General features: G+C 40.4%; 1 protein-coding gene across 2 annotated transcripts in view; it reads left to right on the top strand.

Annotated features, from left to right (window-relative positions):
* The window catches only part of ZNF827 (zinc finger protein 827), a 112,090-nt gene that overhangs the window by 78,548 nt on the left and 18,867 nt on the right, over positions 1–14,675 (top strand). For both annotated transcript variants that reach the window (XM_066547979.1, XM_066547980.1), the window contains exon 8: positions 2,933–3,036. In XM_066547979.1, the coding sequence (XP_066404076.1) occupies positions 2,933–3,036 (104 nt within the window). The remainder of the gene's footprint in view (positions 1–2,932; positions 3,037–14,675) is intronic.

Consider the following 14,675-nt stretch of genomic DNA (forward strand, 5'->3'; position numbering starts at 1 on the left):
GCTTTTCTTATCTTGCCTATTTATCAGCAGAAGAAGACATGAATGAGGAGAGCTTCTTAAAGAGGGGAAGTGAGTCAGTCTACTAAATCCTGTGAGTTCAAACAGATTGACTTGAAAGACCTTGCCAAAAAAAAAAAAACCAACCCAACCCCAAACCAAATAAACAGCTGGAAGTCTTTACTGGTGAGGGTATGACGCCTTCTCAAAAATAGAATGTGATGGAGCAGCCAGTGGAGGATAGAGGCACTTGGACTGCATTAAGAAAACATGTGGTGTTGCAGTTTGGCTCACCAACCCACATCTGGAGTAATGACAGAAAGGCATTTGGATCACAATTGCTGTGTGAAATGTGCTGACAGCTGCAGAGAGCCAAGGTGGGGTCAGTGTTGTCCACCTGTGAGTAGCTGGGAAGCACAAAGATTTAGCTGTGTCACTGCTGAGGCTTAAATCAGCAAACCCCAGCAAGATGGGTACACAAGCACTTTTTGCTGCCTTATTCCTTATTAGCATTTCTAACTGTCCCCTATCTGTTGCTGTTCCTCCTGTGAGTATTCCTGGACTTTGCCAGCATATACTTCCATATGACTTTGCTTAAGCAGCCAGAACTGGCAAGGATTCCTCACAGTGCAGTGGCTGAATGAGATGGTAGAGCCTGCCATCTGTGATGAGAAGACAGAAAGTGGAGAAGCAAGTGATCTGGAAGTGAGTATGCCAGCCTAAGATGCCAAGATAAGTTTCTTTCATCTAGAGAACTGTGTAGCCATGAAACTGGAAAAGTGCAGCCAGAGGAAAAATAAAAAATATCCTAAAGCTTATCCTTCATCAGAAAGGAATTGCACAGTGATTGAGGACAATGTGTCGTTTCTTGCTAAGAAGCAGGAGCCCCTCCCTTCACACTTTGCACTGGGAATCAGAGGACAGATCTGCTGAGATAGAAATAATAATAGGGCCTCTTCTGAAGAGACTGCTGCCATTCTAGAGGAAGGCAGAGAAGAGGTATCCAAGGATGGTTCTGTAATTCACCAGAGGTCAGTGGACGAGAGGGAAATCCTTGGGATATGACATGATGTGGCCTTCAACAGCACCTGCTCATGATCTATGGCCTAACCTGAAATAGATAAACCCTGCACCATCTGTTTTGCTTAGAAGCAGCAGTGAGCAGTGTCCCAGTGACTGAATCTAAGACACAAGCAGGAAGGCCAACATGGAAACCTGAGTGGATTACAAGATTTTGAAGAGTTACAATAGTAATAAAACATTTTTTATTGCTGTTTTTCTTTCAGATCATTATTAAACCAGTGAGAGGAATGTTGCAATAAATCATGGCGTATTTTTATACAGTGTCAGTCTGTTTTGTATTATGTCACCCCTGAGTGGGAGTGTGAGTCTTGGAAGAAGTTAAGTTTTGCACATGTGTGTTGGAGCTGTTTTAGTTTATCCTGGTCACTTGTTTTCTGGAGTATCCTGCATTGTTCAGATATTGGCATTCACCAAACTGTTTGGGTTTGGGGCAACTTCACGCCTTCCCCTTCAGCACAGCCTAATGCTGACTGCTTATGGATGTTCAGACTTCTGTAAAAATACCAAAATATCCCATTAACTGTCAAATATGGAACAGCACAAAATGAATAGTGTCCAAAAAACTTAATAGGAAAGTAAAACAACGTGGTTGCCAAAAGTGTTTCACAATCAAGTCAACTAATTACCAACAAGTTTCCCTGAAGCAGAAGAGATCTGACTAAGAATACAAGTGACTTGGTGGAGACACCTTGTTCACTCTCTGCAGAAAAACTGCATGAAGGAAAGCACAGGCAAGTGATGACTTTTGGACAGAAACTTTGGGTATCTGGACTGGTGAGGTCAGCTTGGTGCAGCTTGCACGTACTCTGAGTCTGGACTACCTGCTGTGTAACACCTTGTAAGGCCTCATAGTAGGTCCTTTATCCTGAAAAGATTCTTGGATTTTATTCCTGAGTAAGAAAAGGCTGCAGCAATGGCCTGGCCTCCTGTTCTGCACCTTTAAAACACCCACTGTACAACAGCCTGTTAATGATTCTCAGTCTGGGAGAGATCAGATTTAAAGTGATTCTTGCTTTGCTTGGAAGAAATTGATAGTTTGCATGCAGGTGGAATACATTCCCTTAGAAAGCATTTTTCCAAGAAAGACTGCAGTTTTCAGTTTTGACTGTTTTTATGTACCTCTTGCTGATGTCTATCTGTACTGCAGACAAGGAATTCTTATTTCTGTTATGACCTTTAATTGAGCAGAAATCAAATACTTTGACAGAGATCCCATTTCACTGTTGAAATTAACTTTTTAACTTTACCTGTTAATTAAAACTAAAGCAAAATATTCTTTTTGGAATCATGTAGCTGGTAATTTTTGTGCTTTGTGCTCTTGGGGATACACCTGTTCAATTTATGATTTGTTTCCTGCTTTAAAAATCAAATTCATGGAGGCAGTTTCATTCATGGAAGGCCATGTCAGAATAGAACTGTTCAGCATCTTAATCTAATATTTGAAAAGTTTTGTTTTAAAGATAACTATTGTACGCTTCAGATTATTAAATAATAATATTTTTACCTTTTCTGATTGCCATCTCCAGATATGACAATGGAATGCAAATTTTTAAGTTTTTTTTTTAGTTTTAATGATCCATGTTGTATTGTGATATAGCAAATGTGAGATGTTGAAATGTAGCTAAAAGCCTTTTGTGAGGTCTTCACTTTTCACTCTGAAATCCATTTTTACCAAAGCACACTGCCTCATGGTCTGCCTATTTTTCAGCACGAATTCTGTAAATGAAACTGTTTCTTTAACAAGATGGTATTTCTTACAATATTAAGATGTTGAGGTTAAAATTCATATTTACTTCTTCTGCTGTTAACTGCTGTTTTCTTTAAAAAAAGGCATCTTGGTTTTTTCCTATAGCCCTTTCTTTTCTGAAGACACATTTAGACAATCACCATTCACTTCCAACTCAAAAGATCTCCTGCCCAACGAGACTGCTCTTCATGGAAGGACGTCTGCACCAGGTCAGATACCCTTTCCTCTCATTACTTCCAGTTAACAGATACTTTTTACATTTTCTTACTGTAAACTCTGCCACCTGACCAATGCTCTTAAAATATGGTTTGCTTTGTCAAAAGGTAGCTATTTCTCCATTATAATAAGTGCTGATAATTTAGAAGAAAAAGAGAAAAGTTAAATATTGCTGGAGCATTTGTGTTAATAGTCTTTGGGCTGCTGTTTCTATGAATTGTGCAATAGTCTATAGCAGATTAAATTTAGCAATATCAGGAGAGTTGAGGGGGTTTTTGTGTGTATGTATCTGCTGCTGTACTGATGCTGAATTACTGTATGCTATTCTCCTGTTCCTGGCCATTTCCACTTCCATCTCTGGAGCACAGATCAAACATTTGCAGGACATGTACCAGGGTGGCTGAGCTTGGCTATACAATTTTCCTGCCTTTAGCAGTAATTTAGAACCTTTCTGGAAGGATGTGGAGTTCTTCAAATGTACTGAAAGGCCACAGTGTCTGTGGGTGCCTTCCCACTGATTTTCTGAACTAGTTGACAGGCATTTTATGTCCAGATATAGCTTGGGTTATATTCTGTATTAAAATGGAAAATACAGGCATGTAATAATACTATTCAAGGTCGCACTGAACACATGCAAAAACTTGATATGTGCCTTCACTGTTCTGCTGCAAAATAACTCGTTTGCTAGTTCACTGCTATCTGTTCTTAAATTAATAGCTCTGGGGTTCTAAAGGTCAGTAATTACACAGTCAGCTGTAGGGGGGGTTATTCACCTTTTCTTAGCAATCAATAAACTTTTGGGCACGTTACTGCTAATTTTCAGCTATAGACTGTCATTTAATTTACAACTTAACAGACCCTTCATTTTTTTTAATGCTTGAATAGTCATTTGACAGCTTGCAAAGTGGCAGATGAGGGTAAGAGCTAGATGCTGTCTAAGGGTAAATATGCATAGCAGGAAGAAAAAAAATTGTAGGATAAGGACAAGGGTCTCCAGGCTGTGCACAGACATGCTTCTGCTAGGAAGCAGTGGATTCTGTACCTCCAGATGAGGAGAACCAGATCAGGTGTGGTGCTTTTAAGTATTAAAATGTAAACCAGGTTAGCACTTTCAATCCTGGCTTTTGACCTTGGCATAACATGGAATATTCATATGCCCAGATGAAAGATGAGAATTCACAGACTCCTCAGGCAGGGCTCAATACCTCAGAGGACACGGCCTCCAGCAGCAAGAGTCTGACATCATACCGAGATAAATGCAGAAGAATTTCAATTCTGTCTAAGACTTCACTTTCAGTGAGGCCACAGAAGTATGAGTGGGTTTTGGTGACATGTTTGATCTTGTGCTTAAATGATATAAAGTATCTGGTTGGTTAGGTCATCCTGGAGTGTTAGAAAGGCCTCTGAGGAACTGAGGGTTTTCATAAGTTTGTGCTGCTCCATAATCTCTTTTGTGGAACCTTGATTATAGTACATATTGCTCTGTGGTTATAAGAGTGATATATAATAGTAGCAAGTATACTGAAATTTTTAAAATGCCAGTTTCTGCTACATTTTTATATTTGGAACAACTCTTACAATTCCAAATATGTTGTTTTTTCTCAGCTTCACAACAAATTCTTGGGCCTGAAGTGCAACTTCACAGTAGCACCAATAATGTGATTTAAATAATTTACATAATCAATTACAAATATTATATTCATTTAAAAGAGCAGCAGAATACCCACAGGTAAATTTCCTATTATTTTCAGCCTTGCAAGAAGAAATAGCCTATGTACTGCTATGGATAGCTCTGAAAACATTTTATCCCTTCAAAGAGCAGCATTAAGGAACAGAAACAAACCATTGTGCAAGGCCTACAGAAAGCATTACAGAAAATGCTGTGGAACTGTGTATGTGGTCTCCCATATAAAAATGCTTTTGCTTGGGATTTGTTTTGTGTTACTCCATCCCTGAAATAGGACAGTAAGAAGTAGAAAAGGGCAGCACAAGAAAGTGATAGGAAACTCCCAGGCCAGTGGCCCTGGTGGGACCCCACGTACGCGGTTGCCACTGCTCAAGTGAGCACCAAAATGGGCGCGGTGTCCCCAGCCTCCTGCCAACTTTCTGTCTGCAGACTTTTTGGCACTCTAGCTGCAAAGGAATTGGGAAAAGTGACAGGAACATAGGACACTAAGATATTTCATGTGTCAAATTCAATTCTTTTCTGTACTAGGTAACATTATGCAGTCTTGTTCATTACCAAGCTCCATCTTAAACCCCATCATCCTTATTATTTTTATGAGGATGCTGTTTCAGAAGCTCACCCCTTTGAAGAACTGGGACCACTCTCTTTCCAGCCTGAATTTATTCACAGCAAGTTCTGCTTCTGTTATCTCACCAGGGCTGTCCTTCAACTTTGATAATTCTTCTTCCTTGAGATGTTCACCATCTGATGTGCCATTCCTTATATTCCTCTAATCCTGCCTTCATTTTGGGAAAGTGAGCCAGCCAGTCTTTTGGGTTTTTGAAACGACAGGGTTTCCATTTCCTAACCCTTTTCTGCCTCTGTTTAGGGGCATTAATTTCTGCAAATATGAGTAGTCAGAGCTATATGTGCTCTTTCATAGGAGGTTTTATCCCTGACTTTTTCAGCAGCCTGCAATCTTCTGAGTGCATATTGGAAATGCCTCTCCTGATTAATCACAGCTTTGTAACTAGAACATGCTGGTGTCTCTCTTGCTGGTCAAATAGTAACATGTTTTTCTTTTCCTTTATAATTTCAGCTGATGATTTCAGCATGCAACAGAAATTCTCATTCCTACACTCTTAGGCATATGACCTTGTAATTTGAATTGTTTCACTTGTTATTCTAGCTCTCAAGATGATTTCTTTAGTACTCTGAAATTTCTGCATATTGATATTGCTTCCATTAATGCAGTTCTGGTTTGTTTGGGGGTTTTGTGTAAGTGTGTGTGTTGAAGCTATTAAAGAGGTTTTTTAAGTACAGTGGGTCCAAAGTTCAGTCCTTGAGACTTAAGCTTAGTGGCCCCCTCAGCACAAACCACTTCACTTTATTGCCAGTTTATAACAAAATTGCAAATTCGGGTCTTTAAGTGGCAGAGCACTCTTTGTAGGGCATTGAGTAGATAAGATCCCCCAAGGAGTAGGAAATAATTAGGAAAGAATATAAAAAGATGTGTGAATGCAATGCACTGATCAGGGCATTTAGTGGAGGGGAAAAAATCCTAAATAAATAATGATATTGTGATGGATTTGGCCTGAAAAAGGGTGGAGGATTCCTAATCAGCAGCAGTATCACAGGCAGGAGAGTTGATTTTAATTCAGGTATCCAAGGAACTAACAATGAAATCTCCACCAGCTGTCAGAAAGGGACTCATCAGATCCACAGAAGTCATGGTATCTCCCTGATAATCTGTGGTGAATTCCTAATGCTCTGAGAAGGGAAGACAGAGTTTTCTAGGGTATATAGTTCAAATTTACTGGTTAGATTTGGGGAATTGATTCTCTCACCTTTTAAGGTATTTTCTATGTTAATAACCTTATTATTACATTGCACTTTTCTGTATTAGTTTTACTGTCCAAATAACTTCATTTTTACTCCAAAATGGAAATAAAATAGTTTTGATATCTACATCAAGCAAACACACTTTGCTCAAAATTTACCATGTATCAAAGTAATATCTATTACAAAGTCATATCCAAACCAATTCAATAATTTCAGCTGCTCCCTATAAGAATGTGGCCTCTTTTAATCTAGCAAAAGGTAGGGATAAGAAATTAAAATTTTTATGTCAGTCACTTTAAAAAAGGACATTTTCATCTTCTGTTTTATAAGATTCTTCTTTTGACAGAATAGCTTTATGTCAGACTATGGAGTTCAGTTCAGATCACTGGATAAATTAAAAACTTGATCTTATGCTGCTTTTCCTGACCCTTAGTCAGTCTTTAATGTACTTTAATAGTTTTCCACCATCTCATTGACTCTTTCTGTAAGTCAAACCTGCCTTCATGGAAGCCAGATGAGTGATATTCATTATTCCTTTTCTGGATGGTTCATTAATATTGGTGAAAACCTCAACCATGGCTTTTTGGGATTTTTTTCTCCATGTATATCTATCTGTGTGTAGTATAATCATATTTCATTATTTTCTCTGTTTATCAAGGACCTGGTATTCTTCTTCAATTCCATTGACAATGCCAAATATTGAAATAATCTCATCTGTAGTGGATTAATTTTTTTTAAATCCATTTTTTTGGTGAGAATTTAGTACCACTTGCAGCATTCTAATTTCAATGGTGATGAATGAATTTCACATGGCTAAAATAAACTTTTGGAACTGGAAGATGTAGGTCTTATGAGTTGCAGTCCAGGAATAGTCCTTTTTTTTTTAAAATTTTGTCACAACCTAATTTACTGGGTGTTGGTTTGTTTCAGTGAGATAAAGCCAGTAAAGCTCCAGTCCCCTTTTGAAATGCATCAGAGCCTCCTCTGCCATGTGTGTCCACACTCTGCACTGACCTGTAGGATGACAGACAGGATGTGCTTTCTCTTCAGGATTGTCCAGAATCAGTAGCATGGTGCTTAGCTCAGTAGACATTTGGAAACATAGTGCAAAAATTTTGCATTTTGGCACTGTCAGTTGTTCTTTTATTGATAATGCAATTAATGGGATCAGCCCATTTTTATGTTTATGGCTCTAAGGCAATATGTGGAAGAAAGATTCCAGTATGTTTGGAACTGCAGGGCTATTCTGCAAATGTGCAGGTTTCTCCTGTACCTGTTCATACTCTGGCCTTTTCTCTGGAGCAGTAATTCCACTGTAACTTCAGTAACACTGAAAGGTGAAAACCTGCCTGCTCCCAGGGCCTCACCAGGGCACACTCTGCTCACAGCAGCACTAACTAACCCCTGTGTGGCCACAGCAGGGCAAGTAGTGAGCTGATCTCCTTTTCTCACTGGGACTTTGTGGGAATGGTGGGATGTGAGCAGGGTGAAGGGAACTGTATCCTTCAACCACGTGAAATTTCAGCATTTGGGTGAGACTGGCATGCCCATGAGCACACTTCATCTTGTTTATTTTCTTCTGTTACTGTAGCTGGAAAATACCTCCTGAGGGTTTAGAATTTTAGCTTGAATATGATAAATAATCATGGTGGCGGTGTTGTGCAGATACCACATTCTTTAGTATGAGTTTGCATGTATCTTCCTGCCTAATTCCTTTTTAAAGATGCTTTAAGGCTGATATAGCTCTTGATGTTGTAATTTCCTGTGACTCCAAGCATCTAGACAGTAGATAGCAAGACCTCTTTTGGTCCAACCAGCAGAGGTGCTCATATCCACTATTTTCTGGCAGTATTTATGCTCTGTTCTGATTTCCTGTGCTCTGCAGGAACCTAAACTTCTGCAACCTTCTACAGCTCTGAATTTTGGGTCATCACCATGAGACCACTATAAGCACACTGAGAAATGAAGGGACACCTTGAGGGTTTCATTTCTGTGTGTGGGATCACTGCTGCTTCTGTCACCCTGGAAAATGGCCTTAGGGTACTATGAAACACATAAACCCTGTGAATTTCCACTGAAGTGACCAGCAGTGAAATGTTGGCATTTAAATTGCCCTTGTGTAGCTTCCCTGCTATGTACCCATGGAGTTAATTAGAATGATTCACACCTTCTTACTGTTGTTTGCTTACATCTGCCAAAAGGCCTCTAACTCCACATTGTGGGTAATCCTATTTACTGAAGGAAGGCTTTCTTAAAATGTTCAAATGTTAGAATTTGTAAATGAAAGCCAGGGCTTAAGAGCATGATTACAAGCAATTGATTTTGAATTTATTTAGGACAGCAGAACCCATGGATTATTATTTTTGAGAGAATCACAGAATGGCTGAGGTATGAAGTCTAGTTCCAGTCCCTTCCTCACAGCAGAGTCATCTTGCTGTCAAGGCTGTGTCCAATCAGGTTCTGAATATCTCCAGGAATGGAGACTCTAGACAATCTCTGAGCCAGCTGTGCCAATGTTTGACCTTGCTCACCATAAGAAAAATTGTTTTCTTATGTTTAAATGGATTTTCCTGTGTTTCAATTTGTGCCTTTGCCTCCTCTCCACTGGTATCACTAAGAAGAGCCTGACTTCATCTTATTTCACCCCATCAGGTATTTATCCAGGTTGGAAAGATCCCACCAAGTCACCTTTTCTCCACACTGAGCAGCCCTAGTTCTCTCAGGCTCTCCTTGTATGACAGCTGCTCCATTCCCCTAATCATGTTTGCTGGACTTCAGACTTTTTTGAAAGCCTAAAAGAATATTTCAAGCCCCTGGCAGCTGTTTCTGTCCCCGTGACGGAACAGCAATTTTTATGGCCAGTGTAATTGCAGGGGGGGAGTGCACGTACATGTGAATTAACTTCCACAGTGCTTTTCCCCACCTTGCTTTATCCCATTATCAGTGCTTATGATCATTTTATCTGCTTTCAGTTCTGGTCTGAGTTATGAGCTCTGCCCATCCAAGACATTGGATACCTCCTTCAGTTTCCTGATGATGGGAGTCCCTTACCCCTGTTGGCTTCCTGTCAGGGTAGAAAAATGAGAGTGGCACTTAATTCACTACCAAGGCATGTTCCATCAGGCACTTGGTCCTGCTGTTCATTTCTGTCTTAGAATTTCTGTGAAATGTGCTTGGGGAAAGTGGTGGTGGAAGCAGGTGCCACACAGTCATTGCTGCCTGCAGGGCACAATTGTAGGTACTCCCTAAGCCATGCAAAGTCTGCCTCTCTCAGTCCTCAAAAGCACCCTTTTAATTTTATTTTTCTTCTGGTACTTGTCTGGGAGTAAGATTCAACCAAATACTCTTTTTTGTGTGTGTGTACACAGGGCTGTGCATGTGTATGGCTGTGTAAAAATCCATGCAGGTGCATGCAAAAGGATCCAGCAGAGACGTCCCTCTGACAAATCCAACCTGTGGGACAGCTTCATAGATGGTAGGAATGTTTTTTTTAGGGACAGAGTGGCAGATTGGTTTTAGTAACTGATTTGAGTTCCTTATCACCAACATGCTAATTCCTCCCACAAAAAGAGTGTCTTGTGGGTACAAGTGCCTGGTGGGAGCTCTCTGGAAGGCCAGGGACTGTCAGCCACTGGGGTGGCTCTCTGCACTCTGATAGCAGGAGACAGATAGCTGGCAACTTGTGGAAGTCATTCTAGGAAGGTGAGATAGTTGGACTGCTCTAGAAGTGGGCTGTACTTGGCATAGTTTTGCAAAGCAAGACAGATTTTGCAGAATTTGTTCTCCATCATTCAGTGCTAAAGTGCCTGATAGCGGCTCTGGCACGTTTTCCATCCATCACATCCTGCCTTAGATCCCCCTGCCTGCCTGCAGCCTTCTCCCTGTGCTCTCAGCTGCCTTGACAACCACTTTGCACCACAGCCATCAGCAGAGCCTTCCACATTTCTGGTTCCTTCCATGGGATCATAGCCAGGGTGGTTTCAACTGATTGCAGTTTTCTGGATCCGCTCCCAGGCAGGTTTGCATCTCCTGCACGTGTGGTGCAGATCTGTGGTGCAGCAACAGAGGCTGTCTCCTGAGCAGCCACATGGTTTTCATTAGTAGCAGAGTCCCTTTCAGAGCTGAAAATATAATTTGTTATGCAGAACAAACAATTTCAAATCAGCAAATTTGAAAAAAAAACATGCTCAAGCGTGTGTTTGGTGTGTTTTCTAGCTAAAGCAGGACAAGTGAAATGTGCAGCATGTGCATCGTTGTACATCTTAGTTTTTCTTAACCATCAGTATTTACTGGGCAGGGAATGTGATCATATCCTTATGAGCATCCCATGAAGCTCCTGGTGAATTGGCCAGCCTCTCAGGCTAAACAGCAGGACTTTGCACAAATTGATGTGGCCACATAGACTCCACTTCTTTTCCCTGTGAAGTCACTGCACTGATTATTTTGCCAGTTGTTTACAGGACCTTCAAGATGAAAGGTGTTAATTAAAACAAGCAGAAGAGTTCATGTCTAATGGCTGTCTTGAAAGGCACTTGACATCTATCTGAAAACTTGTGTTTCTTGTTTTACTATAGGCTGCCTTTATACAGGGTAAATTTTCTTTTCCAATACCATGCAGTGTTCTCATACAGGCAAAAATTGACATCTCTTATTATTTTGGCAACTCTTATTATTTAACTTACCATAATAAGTTTGCTGAGTAATAGTTACTCAATAGCAAGTGATTTTTGAAAAAGTAAAATCATTGTTGCCATAAATATTCTTAACCAGGTAACACAAGTGGAGGTCAAATCTGAGAAGGGTTTTTTGAGCAGCTACAATAATTGGAAGTATTTAGTGAGAAATGTGGGACTTTGTCTACCATGTATTATTCTAGGAAGTGAATTTGAGACAGCACAGGGCTACCCAGCAAGGGAGCTGTCTTCTGATGCAGATGATAGAAGACAGCTTGGGGGAGAATGACACAAAGTTGTAGAATTGGTTTTGGGAAAGGAAGAAGGGAAAACAGCAGAATAAAGCCTGTTGGCTTCAGGAAGGACAACTGGAACCAACTTGGAGATGCATATGGAAAAAAGCCTAACAATAGTAAATGACCTCTGGGCTTGAGTGAAGCTTCTGCTGTGCTCTCCCACAGTGTGCCCATGGTGAGCAGGGGAAGCCAGGGTAGGTTCAGCTCTGATCAAGGCTGAGGTGTAGCTGTCACAGCCCAGGGAGCACGTGGGGTCTGCAGGAGGCTCTGCTTGCTCTGGCTTTCATTCATTTCATGAATGCTGTGGATGACGGAGGACAAAGGATGTTTACTGAATGTCTGCAGCACACCTTGCAAGGAGATGCTATAAGCACTTCAGAGGACAGATCTAGAGTCCAGACTTGCCTTGAGGAACTGAAGAAACTGTGGAAAATAGCAGCCAGTGCAGTGAGATCAGAGTTCTGTGCCTGGGGCAATGGTGAGTGCCATGAAGGAAGGGGAGGGATGAATGCCAGGCAGTGCAGCTCAAGGCAGGGATCTGGAGTAATGTTGGTCAGACTCTGTGTTAAGAGGTGGCATTGCAGAAAGGACAAACATCTGGCTGAGGTGTTGGAAATGTTGTCTGTAAGGCACATGTGGTGATTCTGCTCTGCAGCTGGAGCCCAGAGTTCAATTTTGGGCTCTAATCCAAGAACAATGTGGAGGAGACAGCAGCGGTCAGAGGTTTAGAACACATGAGCTGTGCACAAAGGTTGAAGAATTTTACCAATTTATTTAGTCTGGAGAAGAAAAGAGGGGAGATGATATGTGATAATGATAATGGCATTCAGATATGTAAAATGACAGCTTTGAGAGGAAAATTATAAACCTTGCCTATGTTCATGTGAGCAGAATAAGGAATAACCAGCTTAAATGACAGCAGAGGAGATTGCAACTAAACACCAAGAGAAACTTTCTAGCAGTGGGGTGTTTTTGCACTGGCACAACTGTCAGAGGAGCCTCTGGAGCCCCTGTCACAGGAGGGTTTTTTTAAAAAATTAGTAATAAAAGCATCTGTTGGGACTGATGGGTAAGTTTGGTGAGTGACTGATGTGCCTCTGGGTGTGGGAGAGACATGCTGGCCTCTGGGAGTCCCTTCCTGCTCTAATTCTGGGATATAAATTCAGTAACAAAGCTGCAGCGGTGATTGAACAACCTCCTGAAAAAGATTTGATAGATGAGGCATTTGGCTTACTGATACTCAGCATGCTGTGGTTTAGAATTTGCATCTCATTCAAACCTATCTCTGGTTTCATATCCTCTTTTGTCTTTCCTAATATCAGGATCTTTTGTAAATGTGAGCACCAGCACTGAGTCAAATTGTTTCCCAAAGATGAAACTTTTCCAAATACAAGCTCAACTTGAAATAGAAAGACAGATTTTAAAATTACTTTTTAGCTCTGCAAAAGGAATTGGAACACATCATTCCTGACATTTCTTTTTAGAGTTACCTTGAGACTTTCAGTCCTCACCTATCTTACCTTGTACAAGTTTGTCTTCTATAACATTTGTCTGCCTAAGAGTAAATTAAATGCAAAATTCATCAGCTGTTTGGACAGATGGATAGATAGACATTAAGAGTATTGTTTAAAAGTAATCTAAGCCAAGCTGAAGACAGGTTTGGGGTTTTTTTCTTCTACAGGATGATTTCAATCTGAGTACAAATTTACCCTATTTTTTTATTGTGTGTTTTAGTTGAGTTTGGGGCAGTTGTGGTGTTCACTGGTGCCCTGCAAAAGCAGAAGGCAGATGGGAGAATTATGCAGAAGGAGGGGATGGTTTACAGGTATGGGCTGGTGATAGGAGAGAGAGCAAGGAGAGCTGTTAGTATCTTAAAAAGAGTGACTTAAAGGCCTCAAGGAAATGGCAGTGTGATGGCAAAATGATTCAGTGTTTATCACTTGGGGAATCTGCAATAAAAGCAGCAAAAACATTTTCTTTCACAGCAGCAATCACAAGCACCTTGGGAAAGGTGGCTCTGGCCAGATGTTTGTAGTTTCTTGTTCATCCAGTGTTGATTATTTTGTGTTAATTCACTCAGCTCAGGAATTCAACCTGCATTTGGCACTTTATTTTATTTTTATCCCCCACTGAGGTTTCTGCTTATCAGCTTCTTCCAAATACAGAAGATTTTGCTTCACCCCAAAAGAGGCAGAAAGCTGAAAAGAAAAATACAATCTAAAGGCAAATTTGTCTTTATTTGTATCTGAATGCTGGATGGGGAACTATTAGTGTTAGGCTCTGCAAAGTGCCCTAGCTGTGTCTATTATCTTCTCTATAGAAAAGAAACACCCATATTTCCTGTTGACTTGCAAGCAGAAATTGTCACATTGACAAAAACAAAAGCAAAAAAGGAAAATTTGTATGTCCCTTAATGGTCCTAATATGCACAAATGTTTGAGTGATTTTTAAAAGTGTTTCTTGGAAGCAGGTCTTAAGCAGAATTCTAAGGAAAAAATTTAAAAGATAGAAACCTGTTGGCATTATGGAAATGAATTAATTTTGGTTTAAAAATAGCAATAGGAGCAAATTATACTTTCATAAGTCCATAGGAACTCAGTGTTGGAGCATCCAAAAGAAGTGTTGCAAGCAGTGTAAATGCTTGAGACAGATGTGAGGGCCACCTGCTTGGGAGTGAGTTAGAGGAAACTGATGTAAGTTTATTATGTCCATCTAACTGTTGTCATGAATATATTTTCAGGAGGAAATGAAATTAAATATATTATGCAAAGATAAGAGAGCACATTACCAGGCTTTTCTCTGACAATAGATGCAGGATTTAACTTTAGCTGTTATTTCTAAACAAGAAATAGTAATGGTGATAGAGCCTTTTGCTACTTGAAGGCTCAATTTTTCTTGGCCAACAATGATCAGATGAAGCTTTGAAAAACACTTTTTGGGGAGCAGATTTGTTGGTGCTTCCTTTGCCTTTCTTGGAATGTCTCAGCACCCTCAGTGAAAAAAAAAAAAGCCATTTTTCATTTTTCATCTGGACCAAATTGCATTGCTTCATCTGCAGCCACATAATGCAGCTGATGTTCCTTGTGATAGAACGATGGACGAGCTCTTGGAGCCATGCAGTGAGATAAAGGGATTCTCCCAGGACTGCTGCTTCT

The sequence above is a fragment of the Molothrus aeneus genome, chromosome 4 (genome assembly GCF_037042795.1).
Source record: "Molothrus aeneus isolate 106 chromosome 4, BPBGC_Maene_1.0, whole genome shotgun sequence".
NCBI classification, from domain to species: Eukaryota; Metazoa; Chordata; class Aves; order Passeriformes; family Icteridae; genus Molothrus; species Molothrus aeneus.